The 19,027-nt window shown below is 44.1% G+C and overlaps 1 protein-coding gene across 2 annotated transcripts in view; it reads right to left on the bottom strand.

Annotated features, from left to right (window-relative positions):
- The window catches only part of gabbr1b (gamma-aminobutyric acid (GABA) B receptor, 1b), a 102,262-nt gene that overhangs the window by 27,784 nt on the left and 55,451 nt on the right, over positions 1 to 19,027 (bottom strand). For both annotated transcript variants that reach the window (XM_070921872.1, XM_070921874.1), the window contains 6 exons: positions 18,499 to 18,600; positions 16,367 to 16,432; positions 14,760 to 14,951; positions 6,146 to 6,391; positions 5,932 to 5,995; positions 76 to 153 (listed from right to left, as the gene is read on the bottom strand). In XM_070921872.1, coding sequence (XP_070777973.1) covers positions 76 to 153; positions 5,932 to 5,995; positions 6,146 to 6,391; positions 14,760 to 14,951; positions 16,367 to 16,432; positions 18,499 to 18,600 — 748 coding nt within the window. The remainder of the gene's footprint in view (positions 1 to 75; positions 154 to 5,931; positions 5,996 to 6,145; positions 6,392 to 14,759; positions 14,952 to 16,366; positions 16,433 to 18,498; positions 18,601 to 19,027) is intronic.

Genomic DNA, 19,027 nt, shown 5'->3' with positions numbered 1-19,027 from the left:
AGAAGGCAGACGGGGTGCAACAGACGGCGGTAAAGAGAGAAATAAAAGGGGCCGAGGAAGATACATGTGCCTCACCTATCCACTTGTCATTCCCATACCAGGACAGGTTGCCTTTAGTGCTGTCGTAGTATCCAATCTTCTTATAGCTCCCTCCTGTGAGAAAGAGACATACAGAGAGAGAGAGAGAGAGAGAGAGAGAGAGAGAGAGGGTCACACTGGGCTATAATGTGTCTAACTCTAATGAATGTTCTAGCAGGTAGGGCTGGGTATCTAGCAGGCAGTATCAAAAACTGTGAAGTAGGTGAAGTTGGCAATGAATACCCGGTCAGATTCTTAATCTTGCTCACGACTTTGATCAAATATGTCCCGATTTAAATCATTATTTTTTGTGTCAACATCAGACTATACTTCGACAACCTTCTCATACCGCTGGACTTCACATTTAACAAAAGGGTTTTGAAAAAAAAAAAAAGGGTTTCTTAGCCTAAGAAAGGGTTTCATGTGTTAACCCTGTGTGTTAAGTACAGAGCCCGAGTCAGGATGTGATTAGCCTAGTTTAGCATCAAGACTGGAAGCAGGGGGAAACAGCTAGCCTGGCTCTGTACAAAGTTCCAAAATACACCAACACTACAGCTCCACTGATTTAACACATCGCATCTCATGTCTTTAATGTGTACTCTTTTTTTTTGGTGTTATGGGGAGTTACGTGCTGGAACTACTTCTTCAGTACAGTGTCACTGGCTGTAGTCCCGCGTCCTTGTCCTTCTCACGTACCCATGTGAGAAACATCAGCTCTCAGCACATTCCCCTGGTTTGCTGTAACAACACTTCAGTGCCCCACGGGCATACCACCAAACACTGGACTTCACTGCTAATTGTCAAGTAATCATTGGGCATACGTCCTACAGTCAACTAACAGGACTCTACCAAGAAGTACTTATTATGCCCTACAGCGAGGGCTGAGGTGGCTAAAGCTAATAAGTAAGGTATAACTGAGGTCCCTGCCCTCCGCAACCAAACAAAACCTGTAAAACCTACCATGTGCTTTTATTCTATTGGTTCAATTTGTTTCTTCATTTAAAGGATGAGGCTACTGTTTTTCTACATTTTTAGCCACACCAGCAGCGGGACACCAGGGATGGCAATGTTGGTCGGTCGGTCCACCACTGGTCCAGCTGTGGGATATATTGCCAGACCTTGTGTCTCACAAAGGAATGAATTCTATTGACTCGAGTGGTCCCCTGACTTTTTAATCTAGCGCCACAATGAGATCGTTTTCCTTATGCGTGAAAAGTCTCCACAACGATTGGATGGATTGCCCTGAAATTTGGCAATCCTGACCTTTCATTTATGCTGTTGATGAAAATCTATTATGTTGTCTTGCACACCACAGAACGGCTCATTCACAATTGTGGAACTATATCTACAACTACCAGTAATCTAGTAATTCATTTTTTCTAGACACCTTTGGTGCATGAGTAAAACACGGCCTGTGTAGGCACGAAAACCAGAGTTAGTATGTAAATACAGTTCTATGAATTCTGTATGTCTGCCAGATTAATTATTTAGGCATTAGTACCAACGAAACATGTCTGGTGTAGACAGGGAGAAAGACTACCCACAAAAATAATCCATTGGTGAGTGTTCTACTCTTTTTAAAGTTCAAAGTGATTCATTACGAGTAGTTAACATGAAGAAGTTATTGGAGTTATTTTTCCTTTGTTGTTGTGGTCATGAAGAGCTCACAAAGCTCACAGGAAAGGCACATTCTGCTTAATATATTCAAAGCGCGGTTCAAAAACAATAAAAAATGTTTGGAGGATATATGGAGGTCTTTGATGCTCGCTTGCCAAATAAGAGAATGATTTCAAAGGCGAAAATGACACAGGACACTGGAAATGTGCACGTCATCTGAACAGTTCCACATTCTGCAAAGTTCAAGCCAATGGGATGAGAAACTGCCCATCACTGAAGAAACATGGGCTCAACGTACCAATCTCCTATCAGACATTTTGTCAGGCCGTAAAACACAGGTGCAACTAAAAACATTCAAGCTGTTCCATTCAGGTGTCCCAGTCCAGCCATAGCAGTGAGCAAGTACAGACAAAACCAAGGCCCTGAAAGTGAAACAGTCCAGCCGCTGTGTAAATTACACCTGTGTTGCACAATTGGCCATTCCAAATGAGCAGAAATATGAGGTGATAATTGCTGTTGGTCTCAGGTGTGGCTCATTAGCTATCAGGGAGAATCAATCCAGGAGAATACACCTGGTCTTGATTGTTTCACAGAACCTTTCCGACCTCAGAAGAACAAACTTCTGAGGAAAGAGGAAGTTGTCGTCTTTGTCATGTGCCCACATTACCATTAAATCAAGTAACCCCATGTAATGTCCCAATGTTGCTCATACTGCAGAGCACATAGAGAATCAAGACCCATCTCTGCAGCTCTTTACAGCGCTTAGCCGTTCTAAATACACTGAATCGGTTCTCCAGCCTGCACATAGACCTTAACGTTGGGTTGGAATAAAGACCTACAGTCTCATCAATAATACAGGACGTGACACCCTTGTATTAAAAATTCAATGACATGGGGGCCTGAAATTCCCGGGAACATCGCAACTTCCTGGGAAACAGTTCATGTTCAGGGTTGCTCTTATGCAGCACCAGTGGGTGTAACTATGAAGTCCATCCTGCCTTTACACCCATCCATCAAATCAGAATGCCTCCCTCCCCATGACAGGTGGCCCATTGGTTTCCTCTTTAAGATTGATCCAACATTGTCTTATGTTCTGCCACAAAATCCTGGTTAAGCAGAAATTGCATTGCATTAAGGAAGTCGTAGGCCGGTCCCAATGTTCACTCTGATGTAATCCTCTATCGTAGGTTTCCATAATGACCAGTTTCCAACTTGTAATGAATGTTCATATCAACATCCAAGTCTTGGAAAATGTTTTTTCTGAAAGCTCTAAAAAAATCTCACGGCAGCCAGAGATTGTCTTCCAAGGTAATCAAACACTAATTTAACGGATACGGCTGTATATTGTGCACTGCAGTTTTAACCCTCACACGTTAGGGCTCCAAATGACAAGGAATGTTACAACACATTGTGAAATCGTGTTAGCTGGACGGAGGCATGTTTGTGGACAGTCAAGCGATCCATACATAGTTTCATGTATTGGAATGTTTTTTTTTCTTTAAGAAAACAGTGCTGTTGGACCAAATCAACATTTCTGGAAGTCACCATCATGCTGTCAAAACGCAACAAACAGTACTGGTTTGTGATGCGTGTTCATACTTCCAGGTAAATTTTGTTTCTTTTATTCTTGTTATTGCCATTTTATGGTCTGAGGGCCTATGGTCTGAGAGACTGCAACTGTGTGGCTGCCCCATGGTGGGTTCACTTTGATTGACCCACTTTTGCATTTTTATCTCTGGTCTGACACTCCGGGCCAATCAGCTTCTCCCAGTGCTCCCAACGGGCAGACCGGCCCTGCATTGTGAGTTAGAATTGTGGACGCATAAAAGGCTCAAGAAGTCATCCAGAGAACCCCCAATGCGATGCAATCAGAGTTGGCCAGACCATATCTGGAGTCCGGTTAGATCTCAACCATGTGTAAACCCAATCCGTGTAGCATGACCACAAATCGCCATCCAGATACAGATCACATCCTAGGATTCGACAGATTTTTACCCATTGACTATCGCAGCATGGCAACCATCAATAGACGGATGTGTGGTGGTATCATCCATTCATCGCCTGTGGTAAATGTGTTTACATGCTTACATGTAGCCCCAAAATGTATTTATATTTTTTGGGCTGTACACGTTGGCTACAGCATAATCCTCTACTGTACGCAGCAACCGATTCTCCCTCCACACACACGTACTACAGCACATCTCTCTTCAGGGGAACACAAACTTCCTTGACCTTTTCAAAGCCTTACAACAACTACTTACTATTACAACTTGCAAGGCTGTAGCAAAGCCAATTAACGTTCATGTTGAGAAGCTGACAAGAGGCTTGAATGAGCATTTTATTTCCATGTCTATCTTTCCACTTAGCTTAGACTCGACCAAAGAACTGCCCAGGGCCAGCACGGTTCCAATTACCATCAAACAAACTGCAGCTCATCACCGACCCTCCCTCTGCGGGATGACCAAGGCTAGCAAAGTCAAAGAAAATCAGCAAAACAAGCTTAATTTTTAATCAGTCCCAAATAGTCACAGGTCTCAGCACTGTCAGAGAACCACAAAGCTCAGGCAGACTGAGTAGAGAACACAGGCTCGGACAATCAAAAGGCAGCAAGCCAACCGGAGCCTTGTGCCACTACAGATAAGACACTTCCATCGCCATGTGATCACTCAGCCATCTCTATCCTACTCCATGGGAAAACAACCATCCAACATCCTGTGGGTTAATTCACAGTGATAATATCATTAATTGTAGAGGAGAAGTAGTTTTTATTCCAGTGGCTGTAGACTACTGTTGAACAACACTGGACACACTGTTAGCCTTAGCTCATGAAACACTTCCATAGAGCATACTATGTTTTTAACTATGGTTCTATGAATTCTATATTACTACAAGATGATTATCTAGGTCAGGGGGACCCAACTGTTTTTGACTGAGTACCCAAATCATGGATCTGAAATTTGACCACAAACCATACCCACAGACATTTCTTTGCTATTGGATACTTTTTACCCTGATGTTCATGTGAACTTACCATGTTTAATGAGATCGCGGGACTTGCCCGTCACACTGTGGCCTAAAGTCACTGGGTGTGTTCAAGAATGTGCATCTCATCTGTCACATCAAGCCTGGACTTGACTGATTTCAAGAGCTCTAAATCCAGCTTTACACCAGGAAGTGCCATGACAGCTCAATCAGCTGTTCAACTGCGCTGGCTTGCAGATCCACAGGAGGGTCAATCACCCGGTCAAATGTTTTGCTAACCTGCTAGCTAATCACACATCACAACATGCTTCTAGGTTTGAATCATAGACTGTATATAAAGATGGACGACGTGACAGCTCCCCAAAAGTGACGCCAAAACATCTTGATCACCCCCCCGGTGGCTGGCTGCAGTGTAGGTCATAAACCCGGCCCCCTCCATGTTAGCAGATGGGTGCACGCAAGTACACATTAAATACAAACTTTTTCCCAAGATGGTGTCTGTTATTTTAGGTAGTTCTTATCAGGCTGATGTTTGTTCAAGTGTTCGTTTTTCTCATAAGTTTGGTTTTAATTAGTTATTTGATGCTATAAAAAAAAAAAATGTCAATATTGACAGCTGTGATTGGGTGGGGCGGGTGCACGGGCAGGACCTTGCACCGCGGCTCTACCCCCGCGATCACTACTGCGCAGACTCTGGCAGCGGCCGTATCCGGGAGAGTTTGGCTTCCTTTTTGTACAGTGGGGAGGAAGTGGAGACGCGTCGGCCATCTTTATATACAGTCTATGGTTTGAATGCATGTGAATCACTTTTCATAATGTTTCTTCAAACAACACTGATGCCTGGGAACAGCACTGAGGATAAGCTGGCTGCTTCTAGGTTTCATAAAAGCTAATTTGGTGAGAGAGGCTGTTCTGAAATTGGCCAACTTTCAATAAAATATTCAAGGAGCTATTAACGTTTTATGCAGAAGTTCATTTTTTTCCCACACTTCAAGTGACACATGCAAAAAAGAACAGTCTTCCTTTGCCAAAGACACTGGCCGCATGAACTCCTCACAAACATACAATAGTTTGCACACAATCTGACTTTATGTTTGAAAATGTTACACGGCAAATGCTTCAATATATAAATATATATTTTTATGGATATATATTTACGATTTGATGGAAAGGACAAGATCACCGCACACTGTATCTCATAAGCTGATTATTAAAATTAATTCCATTTTAAAACAGGGATGTGCTGTGGCATACCTTGAAGCTGTTCAATCAGAGTCCAGGCCATTCGAGAACCTTGAGCGTCAAATACAACATGACCCTGAAAGGAAAAGGCAGAATTTTAATTATCCCCCTCCATCCTTCACACAGTGCCCCTCTCTTACCGTCTCTCTCTCTCTCTCTCTCTCATATTACTATCCAGAACTCTCAACCCTTTCCCACCTCTCTCTCCTCTCGGTTTTGTACTTACTGAAACTCCTTCGAAGGAGCTGGTGTTCAGGGCTCGGTAGATCTCAGCTGTGATATCACGGTTGTTGTAGTTGAAATCTTCTAGCCGGTGACCCTTGGCCTTTAGGGGCCCCACAGTCTTGTTGAGGGCCAGGGCTAAGGCCCACACAGCATCATAGGCCAGCGGGGCCTCCTGGAAACCGCCCGTCTCATCTGAATTTTTACCCCCGAGTTTAGACATCAGCTGGGCTAGAAACTCCTGGGAGGTCTGCAGAGGAGATGACATGACGAGAGTTAGCGCTTGGTTACACATTGATGATGTTCGGTCCATTAAATTGGTACATCTGGGTCAGTTGGTCTGAATGTGTTGAATGCACATCAAAACAAACTTTCTGACTGAGTAGGAAACGTCATGAATAACTCAAGTGCTCCTCTGAGGTAGGTGTTCTTTACAAACTGTGTGACCTTGTGCTTGTTGGCCATACAGCAAGTACCTTGGTAGATTAATAAAAACCCAAGTTGTAATAAATCCCGGGCCGGCGGTAGCTATGGGCAGCGGTGGGCTCAGCCCACCCAAACGTGCGTCTTGCCCACCCAACCAAAAGTTCAAATTTATTTTTTTTTTGTTCAGCCAATGAAAAACAGCACGGCCAGTACAGTTTGTAACTTCTGACCGGGTGGGCAGCCTATAGCCCGCCTCCAAAGTCGCCCTCGTCAAAGCTCTTCTAGTCTTGTTCAGATTCAGGCACACACAGAGCTCTGAAGCGGATCCATCCTCTGCGCCGAGCGGGTCTGCTCCGTTGCTACGCCGGCGCATCACAGGTGTGAGGCCAGGCTGCACAAACTGTTATCCTAGCCTGCAGATCCGCCAGTTCTGCTGCGGCTGGCTGACAGATTAGACTCTATTTAAAGCTTTCCCAGCCCTCGCCATTACAGTGCACTGGCGTACTGAAAGCACGCAGCGGACCCGGTGTCTCTCGGTGGAGAGGCTTGAGGGCGCAAAGACAGGAGCTTGCATCTGAGTTGGAATCTGACAACCCTCCAATTGCCATTTTGCCATGGAGAGGGGCGAGGGGGAAATAACTGTTTAAATTGGACGGCAAACACTTGTCTCTTGAAGGCATTCATGGTGTTTCTCCCCGTTTGTACGTACAAAAAGTGACGGAAGTAGTTTAAAAAACGAAAGAGAACTTGAGAGAGCCGTTAAAATCCTGCCTACTTTTTCACCCCACACACCTGACTAATCGCTACCGTAAAGCGGACGTGATGGTCAGATTGTTGACTTCTGAAAAGTTTAAATATTGTCAGATGCAGCCCCTCCAATTCTGATGTCGGAAAAGTGTGGGGGAAGGAAGGTTTTAGACCCTGTTCGACTATCCAAAAAGCACTTCCTTTGAATACTGACGCAAAAACTTCAGGCAAAACAACCTGCTTGGGATTTGGGTTACAAAAATTTGGTTAAGGTTAGGGAAAGACTGTGGTTGCGGTTAAAAGAAACCAGCGCTGATTGTTGGTCAAAGGGAAACAAGGAAACAAACAGCGGCCCCTTGTGTCAAAGCCACATACCTTGTTGACTATCCGCCCAGACCTCCCTTCAAATGAACTTTTCTGGCTCTATAACAATGTCAAGGTACTTCTGCCTTTGCTCCTGACAGACAAGAGTAATACTTCACAGTCATAATTGCCATGTCCAGTCACCTGATCCCCACATCCACCTGCGCCCCTGCACCTATTCCCAAAAAGCATGCACACTCTAATCATCGATTTTTGTTTCTTGAATCTAAAAGCTGTCTAGAGCTCCCATGATGCATTTCCCCACTTGCAATGGACCTTCATTATCGGTTCAAAAGTTGTGCCACCCAATTACCTTAATTACTACATATCAGAGGTGTTAAACACTCTCACCTGACAAGAGTGATGCAAGCATTTGCAGTGATGCTGTGTAATGATGCCCGGTGGCTGGTTTATTAGGGCACAATGTGCATTGAATGTTGACGACAGTTCTTCATTGCATCCGGTTATTGTTACTAAGGGTTGGAGAAATGAAAATAAGACATTTGTCAAGTCTCGTCTTAAGTGTTAAGCATCTTGCAGAGGGAGCACAAAGAGAGTGTGGGAGAGCCGCTTGCATCTGTGGCACTGATATCGCACCTTCACTTTTTAATTCATTCTAATCAGATATATAATCAGCCTTGCAGTATATTTACCGGACTCATTCCCCGCCAGACTGTCAATGTTTCAAGCCTCTGTAACCTGCAACCTGTACCCTGCAACCGGAGCCCTGAAAACCCCTTTCCCTGAAACCAGGAACCTGTACCTGAACCCTTATTGAAGCCTTCCTGCCTGCATCTTTTTTTTCCTGCCCTATTCATATTTATCCGTGGACTCTCTGTTACATCTGCTCGGACTTGCCTGTAAGCTTTTGTATCTTTATCTTTTTCAATTAATTACAGAGCTATCCCCGTCTGTCTGCATTTGGATCATTTTCCCTGCTGTAGGTGCATATTCTTTGTAGATTACTTTGTAATGTCAACTCAGTAATGCTCCTGTTTACATTGTGATTGTCAAGACAGAAGACAAAATGAATGTCACTGTGATAACTTTCCAGAAAGTTCAAGCTCATAGATGTGCTACTCAAGCCGGACTTCCTGGATGGTATTCACCCCCCCACCCCAACGCAATCCCTTTTTGTCTGAACGCCTGATTGCACTCCACCTTTACAAGTGAATGAACATTTCATCTTGTGATCCACTGATCCAAGGCCGATCCAGCTCCTCTCACACCTGTGCCTAAAGTGAAGACAATTATCGCCTTCATTTCAGACTGTCTCATGGGGCACAGCCTTTGAAAACACCCTCCATTTTAATCATGAAGAAAAAATCTCATCTTGTCATTTATTGCAAGAGCCCTATAGAAAAAGGGGTTTTCCCATTTATTTCAAAACTCCGCACAACCTGCAGCATGCACCATTTACAGTTGCATTTGAAGGACTTGCAGACTATACAATGATATATCCATACTAACACCAGTTAACAGTAAATACATATCAACCAAGCAAGGGCCAATTGTAACTGCGGCGAAACTGGGTTTCAACACAGGTCTGGTTGTCCCTCAACATCAACCTGGACCAAAAAGGTTCAAGATCCTCAGAGGATCACACTTGATGATTTTGTTGAACCCTCTGACGTTTCCATTGGCACCATCAGACCAACATTTCCACTTTTACGTAAGAAATATCAAAATCTAATGGAAAGACGGCATTGAACTCTACTGATACTCCCCAGAGGATGAATCCTGTCTGTTTTTGGGCACGCCATGAGCTTTTATTACCCTATAACTTCTACTTCAGGCCACAGACTCAGTGACCAGCCCTCCTCTTACCCAGTTCCCTGAAACACCCCAGTAAAATGTGAAGAGTTCCTTTATCACTTTATTAATAAAACAGAGAACAGACTATCTCTGCCCCATCAAATGAAATATACATCTCTCCTGAGCCAGTTCCTTTGTTCACCTATTTTGAACTGAACGGTCTGTTAATAACAAATAAATAATAAAAGAAGTCGCCTCCATGAAATTCTCATACCGCTCTAGATTCCATACCCACTTTTTAAGCTGTTTTTCCACACCATTTGACCAAATATTCTTTCCACTATTCACTGTTATATTTCTGCTGGCACTTTCCCGTATAGTTTTAAGCATACAATAGTACAGCATTTGCTGAAAAAGCCCACCCTCGACCGACTGGTTTTAAACAATTTTAGGCCTATTACAAAGCTTCCACTTTTATTCTTTTTATTTTTACTCTTAAGCTCAACGCATTCATAATCGATGGATTTCTTGATCTTTAATTGATCAGTGTGTTGGTATTAAGGACACGGCCCTTGATAGGTTTGCTCCTACCTTTGTGATAGGTGTATTACTGTTGGAATTGGGAAGTCCTCATCCATGCCTGCCCCCCCCCCCCCCCCCCCCCCCCCCCCCCTTACCTGTGGTGTCTCCCAAGGATCAATTTTAGGCTCTCTTTTATCATGACATCAGATTTATGTCATATGTTGTGAGGGCAATAAAACATGCTCACAAGCAGATTATATTATTTGACAATTTGGTGGTGGAAAGCGAGGAAGGCACTGGCCCTCTTGTGATTGGTCACTTCCGATGTGACCACACCCTCACCAGCTATCGTTACAGGAAGCCCGGGGGTTGGGGTACCGCCCCAAAGAAAAGAAGAGTTCATGGGGTGAGTGAATGTTAGTCTGAATCAGAGAATTTTAGTATAGTATATATTAGCGAAAGACGTTAAGTAACATTAAGTATCTTCAGTAACAAGTAGCTAGCTGTTGAAAACTGTTAGAGTAATAGCGTAAGTTAGCTAGCTCCCTGACTGGCTGATGTGTCATTAAGCCAGGTTGGTTGTCTGTTCTAGTGTTGATGTATTTTTCCGTAGGTCCAATATTGAGATGCAAACTGTGATGTGTGATATATATCAGTCTGGTTCTGTAGCTAGCCTCCCATCTCGCTCCAAATTGCTTTAAAACAGAGAGGATAGCGAACCGGCTACTGTTAGACAACTAGGCTAACTTAATCCTAACGTTATATTGTCACATATCAAATTGCGATTCTTAGCGACACCGGTTTAATGCATTGGACATCCAATGCAGAAAAGTAGTGCAATAACATACAAATAACATTTTATTTGTTGGGTAGCCACGTGTTCACATTGTTCCTAGCAAAAAAACAGCGGACCCAAAAGAGGTGAACTACTGTCTAAAATGTTTGAAGTTGTTCATGAATTGAAGATGTTCCTCTAGGACGAATTGCGCAATATGGCCATTAATTTGATGGATGATTTTTTTTTTTGCCTAAGCCCTTTACATTTGTGTGGAATACAATGAATGAGTCTCTCTGGAAGTTTCTTTTCTCAGTATTTTTTTTTTGTCTGTAAAGGATAAAAGCAGGGGAAAAGACGAGAACACAGAAGATGTTTGAGCAAGAGCCCTCTTCAGTTGTTTGACAATTGAATGGCCTTGAATTAATTTGAATTTCCTCTACACCCTTTCACTCAGGTGTGTCCCTGGACCATTTATAGACAGGCAGAAATGTGGGCCTCTCTCGTGATTGTCCAAAAAAAAGGTCAGGCACCAAAACTACGCCAATCCGGTTCTTCATCCTGCACAGCTCCTCAGAGAAAACCCCCAAACCCTCTGAGGAGCTAATGCTTTTACAGGCTGGGTTGGGAAGAAGGACCGTAAAATGTCCCGAAGGATGCTGGCCCTAAGGAGGTGTGTGACCTGGTGTGACAATGTTAATGAAGTAGGGGTAAAATTTGAAATCCGCACCAAATATAGGCGTATACAGTGTGGTGCAGGGGTCCTGCACTTTCTCACATGATGGTGCTACCATTTCTTGTGCCATGGGCCACGCCATTGTCCCATCCACTGTGTCTTCATTTCTGAACTTGTTGTCAGGACTCGGTTGTTTGAAATAACAAGCCTCTGGCCAAACTGTCTCGAGAAGGTCTGCCAATCATAAAGAGGGCCAGTGGCTCCCTTGGTTTCCACCCCCAAGTTGTCAAGAGTCGGGTCGACTCGCCCCGGCAGACTCGATTTAGGGAGCAGAGTTAACCTGTGAGAGTGTGTATGCCCTCCTCTTACCATTCACTTTGTTACCCAAGGTGACGGGGGCCTTTTCTGTCCATGCCACTCAGTTTTGGAACTCTCTGTATCTCATGCTAGCCAACTTTGCAGTGTCTTTTAAATCATTTCTTAAAACATATTAGTATCATCCTCACTTTTATTCATTTGAAAGCCTTTATTAACTTGGGACTGTTGTCTTATCCTGTTTTGGTTTTATTTTTTTATTCTGTGTTATACTTTGAAATTCTTCTCATAATATTATTTGCATTTTTGCTGGAAGCACTTTGTAACTCTGCTCAGGAAAGTGCTATACAAATCCTAAAAGAAAGCGATACGGTTAGCATTCAGCACTTTTTTGTTTACCCAATGCCCGAAGTAAAAACACTTGACTGACTAAAGGAGATAGCTTTAAGGAGAGGCTCGGAGGAGAACAGAAAATGTTTGACCACAGTCACATTGGCTCCAATGCTGACAGAAGCATCTGGAGAGCATCCAGGACATGCCACTGGAGACTGCTCCCACTGCAGCCAGCAGCAGCACCAACGAACATAACAGACAGGGATGGAGGGAGAAACTGGTAATGTGTCCGGCAGTGAGCCAGAAACAGACTTAGGATCAATTTTCATCTTAAGTGTGACTTCAGCTCTTTACAAAACCTCACTTTGACGTGGAAATGGTCTCATCTCTAAGCCATGACGTAAGTGATTCCCCTGCTGGTACTGCAGTTTGGGACCCCTGCGCCAAGCCTGTGGTGAACTTTACATTAGCTTTACCAACAATGTGACAGGAATTAGCAGTTAAAGGTGTGACGAACTACTTGCCAGACACAAGAGAAGAGTTAAAAAATAAATCAATCTATAAATACTGTGTCAAATTAGAAAGACCTAACCGTGGCTGGTGTTGTGTTATTTGAAGACATTGAAAACCGCGCTTTTAGAAGGGAGAGGGTTTTCAGAGGCCGGAATGACCCGTGGGTTTATAAGTCGCTATCGTCTCCCAAGAAATGATCTGTCAGATTTGCGCGTGGATTTAGCCCGTCATCTGGACACGCTGTAATCACGCAATGCCCATGTTTGTCCAAGTTCAGGCCACTTTGGGATATCAAGGGGAAATCGCTGATTGTAAGGCAGGTGCTGTCAATTTTAAGTGAATTTGAGATTGACAGATCTCAGGTGCGTAAGTTGCAAGTGGGCTTCTTAGAACCTGCGTGAGCAAGGTTTTTTACGCTCAGTCTGTTTTGAATGAATCGAACGTAAGCACACCATCATGACAATGGAAAATGAGTTCATATGAGCTCATAGCCCTTGTGAAAGAGGCGGGGAGGTCCTGGTCACCCTCATAGCCCTTGTGAAAGGGCTATGAGGGTGACCAGGACCTCCCCGCCTCAGGGTCTCAGGCAAGTTAGTGTTCCCTTTTTAAATCACGGTCCTCATCCTTATTTTTTGCTCAAGGACAGTCGGGCAAGAGGAGCTCTGGAATCGAACCACCAACTCTACAATCAATGGCCGTCCCACTCTGCCAACTGAGTCCCACATGCTGTTAATGTAAAAAGACTTTCATCCAGTGATCAGATGAGCGGTCAGGCCATCACACTGTCAGAATCTGAGCCAGAGGAAAGGTGATTGGTAGCTGGTGTATTCCAACACAGAGCTGAAGAAGAGAGGCAGAGACCTGCCCCCCCCCCCCCCCCCCCCCGGATGATGCCCGTGCCTCAGTGTCACGTCACTGCACTTTGGATCAATAAGAGCCCATTCCTTCATCTCAAGTGCTCCCCTGTTCACTCCAACAGGACTTCCAGACAACAACAGGGCCAGTGGTTAACACACTCTGAGCCTTAATAAAAGCCTACCCTCTTGCGTCCCATGGCATTTCAGCGCCAGCACCGGCATGCAGAGCAGTATCCTGGACACACTACCCAGCAAGCACCTGCGCAACAAAACACTCAGCTTTCCCACCCGTGTACTTATAAATGACAGCTAATATTCAGGTCAGTTCAAACAAACGTTGAATGAACAATGTTTCTCAACATTGGGGCCAAGTCACCTGCAACCCTGTCCCATATTTAACACATCTGCAGCAGCAAATATGTTGAAACAGAATGTTTTTCTCTCAGCATAATGAGGAAACAATACACATTATGTGTTTTAGTGAGGAACACTACAATGTTAATGTAAATGTGTTTGCAAGAAAAGCCCCACAGCGTACCTTAAACCAAAACCACCAACTTTACCTAACCTTACCCAAGTGTTTTAATGGCCTAAACCTACCTGTTCTATGACGTATAAAGATGTCACACCCCCTGGGGTTGGACAAACTGTTGCTTGTGAACAAAACCCCCAGGTAGCAATTACATTTCCTACGAAAACATATTTGGCAAAGCGAATTACTGTAGTATATAAATAGGGTCTGTTGACATACAGACAGGGTTTCTATGGAAGATATTTGGAGCTCTCCCAGGTTTTGAGGTTCCCCATGAAACGGCTAGCAGTGTGCTATTTGCCTTCTGTTTCCTGTAAAAACATGACGTAAGGAAGGGACTTGTCGCAGATATGGATTGACGTTTTTGGTAGCCAATAATATTGAATGTGCATTACGCTCCCCCCCTTTTATAAAGTTGTGTTTTTGTACAGTGATCAGTGAGGCCCAGCATCATAAAAAAGAGTTTTAGCTTCCCTTGTCTCAGTAATCATCTGGAAATTAGAGTCAGTATCTTAAAAAGAGACAGAAGAAAGAAGAAGTATCAATGGCACAACACTTCATTCTAGGAAAACTGTGAGACAAATAGATCTATCACGAATTCAGGTATAAATGATCCCAACCGCAAAAAGGTTGAGAAATCCCAAGAAATCCAAGATTGCTTTGAGGATGTTTTTACACATTTCAAGTGCGCAGTTATTTCGCTGTATCAGAATATAAACGCTGGATTCGCGCATTCGTCGCACATTCACGGCGGCCTCTGCAGCTGAGCGCCATTGATGAGCCGCAGTACAATGCTCGTCTTACCAGGTTGGAGGCTCCTCGCACCGTCTCCGGGTTGAGCATGACAATCTCGGTGGTCACGTGACCCTCCACGGCCTCTGTCATCTGCTCCACAGTGCAGTTAATGGATGGGTCCTTGATCTTAAACCAGTTGTCTGCATACCAACCGATGAGGAACCACACATACTTTTTCCCGTACAGCTTCTCCTTGTACACCTGCAGAGGGACAAATGGAGCAATGAGCGATGTGATGCCTGAACATTTGAGGGAATACAGTAAACAGCGCTTTGTCTCTGGACCATTCAATAACAGACCTGTCATATTGTTTTGCTTGTTTTTTGTAATTGTAACTGAGTCATGTTAACAGTGCCATTTCGAAAAAAAAAAAACCCCAGTGGTGAGCGGCATCACTTTGAACTTTTTGTCACAATCGCCTCCTGATATTTGACATGTAACATCCATCATGTCCCTTGGGGCTGTCCGACCGAAGTGTAGGCGGTGATTCGATGAAAGCGTCGGGTCAGTCAGTTTTAACGTTTTGGAATTCCAAGGCTCTATCTGTAATCTGAGTGGTTTTTAGATGCTGACAAGCAGTTAAGTGCTCTTTTATTGTTCAAAGTTACAGGCACCCTTAGCACCCAAGATCTCACGTGGACACTGGAGCCAAACTCACTCGAAAGCAGCCATCTGTTAGCTGCTTGTCCTTTTATTCCTGTGACCCAGGGACAACTTAGCAGCACGTTGTGTTGTAGAAAATATGCAGCCTCTCTCTACTGTCGGGTCACCCACTTTCAGAATCAGAATCAGAATCAGAAATACTTTATTGAGATGATTATACAGAGGGGATTATACGGTACCGGTGCTCCCATTCAAGAGTAGAACATAGCATACAGAAAGTAGCATTTCAGGCAGCTGGTTTGCAAGATACCGTGTCCAGGCAGCCAGGAAAAACCTTTTGATTACAAATGAAAACTGTCTGTCATAGTCAGGTTCAACAGTGTTTTATATTATTCCACCCTGCAACAACAGCACTGAAAGCTGTAGGCTCATTACCAACAGTAGCATTTCAAAGTAGACATTTAAAAAAGTAACTGAAATGTAACTTATCACAGTAACGCATTACTTTTTAGTGGAAGTACTCAATAAAAGTAATTTAGTTACTTTTTCAAGGAGGTAACTAATTACTGTTTTTCCCAGTAACTAGCTTCTTTAACCCTGGTCTCTGAGCAGTGAGGTGAAATAAACCTATACATAATGCCAGCTTGTGCGGGGTACAGGGTAGTGAACACATTTTGGACAAATATATTCAATAGCAACTGCACAATACTCAAGGTCATGGTTCACACATTTGGAAGAGTTAAGTAGTGAGTTTAAATTCAATCTGCTGTCTGTGATGGAAAATTCATAGCAAAAACAGACCGACAAACAAATAAATAAATGCGCTATAAATGTATTGGATTTATTGTGAGGGGACACAAAACGTAAGTACTGAAAACAAGTATATATATATATATATATATATATATATACTCTTTCTAAAAAGACTCTTGCCTTCAAGCACTGTGTTACATGTCTGTGATGCTTTAAATTCATGTCTGTCACAAATGAATTAGAGCAGGAGAACACATTACCTCGCAGAAGACCTTCCTGGCCTCCGTCTCATAGAATAGCCCGACTATGATTCTGGCATCTTGGCGCTTGGAAGTGGAAAAAGAAAAGGACAGTAGTCACACACACAGGGTGGAGATGAAAAGCACGAGTTAATAGGCCCCGCTGTGTGGATGAGGAAGACAGCAGCCAACCCTCCCACCAGCCCCCAGCACCACACAGCGGCAGACTTCCTCTCCACTGGGTTGCATTTATGATGTTGCCATGGTTTCTTCTGCTATGGCCAATTAATCCTGCACGCCGAAAGTAGGCCGGCATGCTGGCCAAGGTCATTGCAAAGTGTGTGTGTGTGTGCGCAGGACGGCCGGCATTAAGTGAAGGAACGAGAGGAGGAAGGAAAATAGGTACAGGGCTAAGATAGAGGTTCAGTACCCCAGTGTTTTCATTAAAACCTATGGGCAGACATCTGCGCCTAAAACCCATGGCAGACCCCAAATCAGACTAGAGGGGCACAGTCCCTTGCGTTGCTGCTTGCGGCTGGAAAATAGAACCGCTTCTCATCTTTTTCTTCTGTGTTGCGTTGCAGAGAAGCAGTTAGCCAATCACAGGCTGTCCTGAAACAAAACACGGCGTTGTTTCAAGTGAAAATGCTGCACCTCGCGGCTTATGGTTAATTTCAGCGTAGGGTACCTCTACTTTCTTGAAGCAATGGGTCAATATTTTAGGAAGTACGCTTACTTTCCTTTTGAGAGTGACACGTTCAGAGAGATATCAATCTCATGTCTGTGTGTTAGGTTACAGAGCTGGAGTCAGGAGGTGGTTAGCCCAGCTCAGCATAAAGACTGGAATCAGGGGGAAACAGCTTTGCCTGGCTCTGTCCAAAAATGCACATACCAACACCTCTAAAGCTCACTAATTTACACTCTTATCGCATTTTTGTTTGATCTGCAAAAAGAAATTGTGATTTTAGGAGGAGGTAAGTGCTGGAACTATTTCTTGACAAACAACAAGCCGGTTGCAGTGACTGTGCGCAGCTTTCTGGAGGGTCTTGTTGTCACAGTGAGGTCGTCAGGTTAGGTACCACTGTGCCTGTGCAGGGGCCTAAACCTGTGCTCAACCACTGTATCTGGCAACCCGTACTACCCAAGACATTGCAAAGATGCCCTGGGCGGATGGATACACCGCTGTTCATCAAGAAATAGTTCCAGCACATAAATATCCCTTAAAAACACAAGATGAGTTTTTTTTAACTTCAGACAGAGTCATGCTAACCGTTTCCCCCTGCTTCCAGTCTTTATGCTTAGCTAGGCTTACCACGTGACCTGACTCCAGCTACCACTCACGAACATGAGATTGATGTCAATCTTCTCATCTCACTCTCGGAAACAAAGCGAACAAGCGTATTTCCCAAAATGTTGACTCCTTGTCCTTGTAGTAGTTATAAGGATGTTTATAGCAAAACAAAACTAGCCATTAGCCCCTTAACCTTGTTGCTGTAAGTGTAGCAATCAAGTTAACTTCCATTATCCACTGATATATTTAGATATGCATGGGAGACAAAACTACACGTTTGCTTGAAACACATTATGTTTACTTTGCTTCTCTTTCCTTCCACAGAGCATAAGGAGCTCAGTCAGCAATCGAAAAGCCAAAATTACTTTCTGCTTTGTCCAGAGGACATGTAGTCAAGAGGCAGCCAGAGTCTACTCCAGAGTAAAAGAGTCAGTGAGGCGCAGAGGCTCGGGTTACTGCTGGTCTGGCCATTCAGCAGCATGTCTGAACCATAGACTGTATATGTAAAAGATGGACGACATGACAGCTCCCCAAAAGTGAAGCCAAAATGTCTCAATGATCTCCATGGGGCTGTACATATGTTCGTGATCATTAATGGTGCTGCATCTGAGAAGATATGCAATGTTGGCTTCAGCATTTGTCACAGTTTTTACCACAGTAGTTTGGACCACTGGGGAGCTCGACTGGTGCTACAGAGACGCAGCGTCTTGCTGAATGACTCCATATTCTGGGCATAAGACGGCTTCTGTAATTTCTAAGCTATTGTTGGCCAGTATTCAGGGGCTTTTTGTGGTGAACTGGCTTAACAAGTCCTGACTGATTGGTATGTGTAAGGGTGGGGGTGGGGGTGGGGGTCTGGCACCTTGAGGTTTTTGACAGCCACAGCAGGGTCGGTGAGGAAGCTCTGACGAACGCTGATTTCAATGCCTGCCTCCTTCACCCTCTCCTCCAGATCATCCAGAGTCTGTCAAACACAGAGAGAGACACACACATATACCATAATGAGCATGCAGAAGATGACAGAACGAGAGAGGCGGCAACCAAAAAAGGAGTGGGAGAGGTAATGGAATGTTTTGGTCGCGAAAAGAAATTCGAAGAAACAGCAAACAGCAATTGAAGTCGGAGCAAAATCAGTGAGGGGGAAGATGAGTTAGTGGTTTAGAAAGACGGATGGTGGGCGCGGGGGGTGATGATACCGACAAACAGCAGGTGACAAGAGAGAGGGAGAGAGAAACCAATCAGGGGGGGGCGGGGGGTAGGGGGGGTAAGGCGTGATAGAGGATGGGTGAGATAAGGGAGGGGAGAGAAACAGGAAATGAGAAAAGAGAAACCATTTTCTTAGTCATCTTTTTCTCCGCTGTGTAAGAGAATGCATGTAAACCAACTGCTCA

This window comes from Enoplosus armatus, chromosome 16, assembly GCF_043641665.1.
Source record: "Enoplosus armatus isolate fEnoArm2 chromosome 16, fEnoArm2.hap1, whole genome shotgun sequence".
In the NCBI taxonomy this organism is placed as follows: domain Eukaryota; kingdom Metazoa; phylum Chordata; class Actinopteri; order Centrarchiformes; family Enoplosidae; genus Enoplosus; species Enoplosus armatus.
Note: the sequence above shows the minus strand (reverse complement) of the source record. Positions and strands in the feature narration are given on the sequence as shown.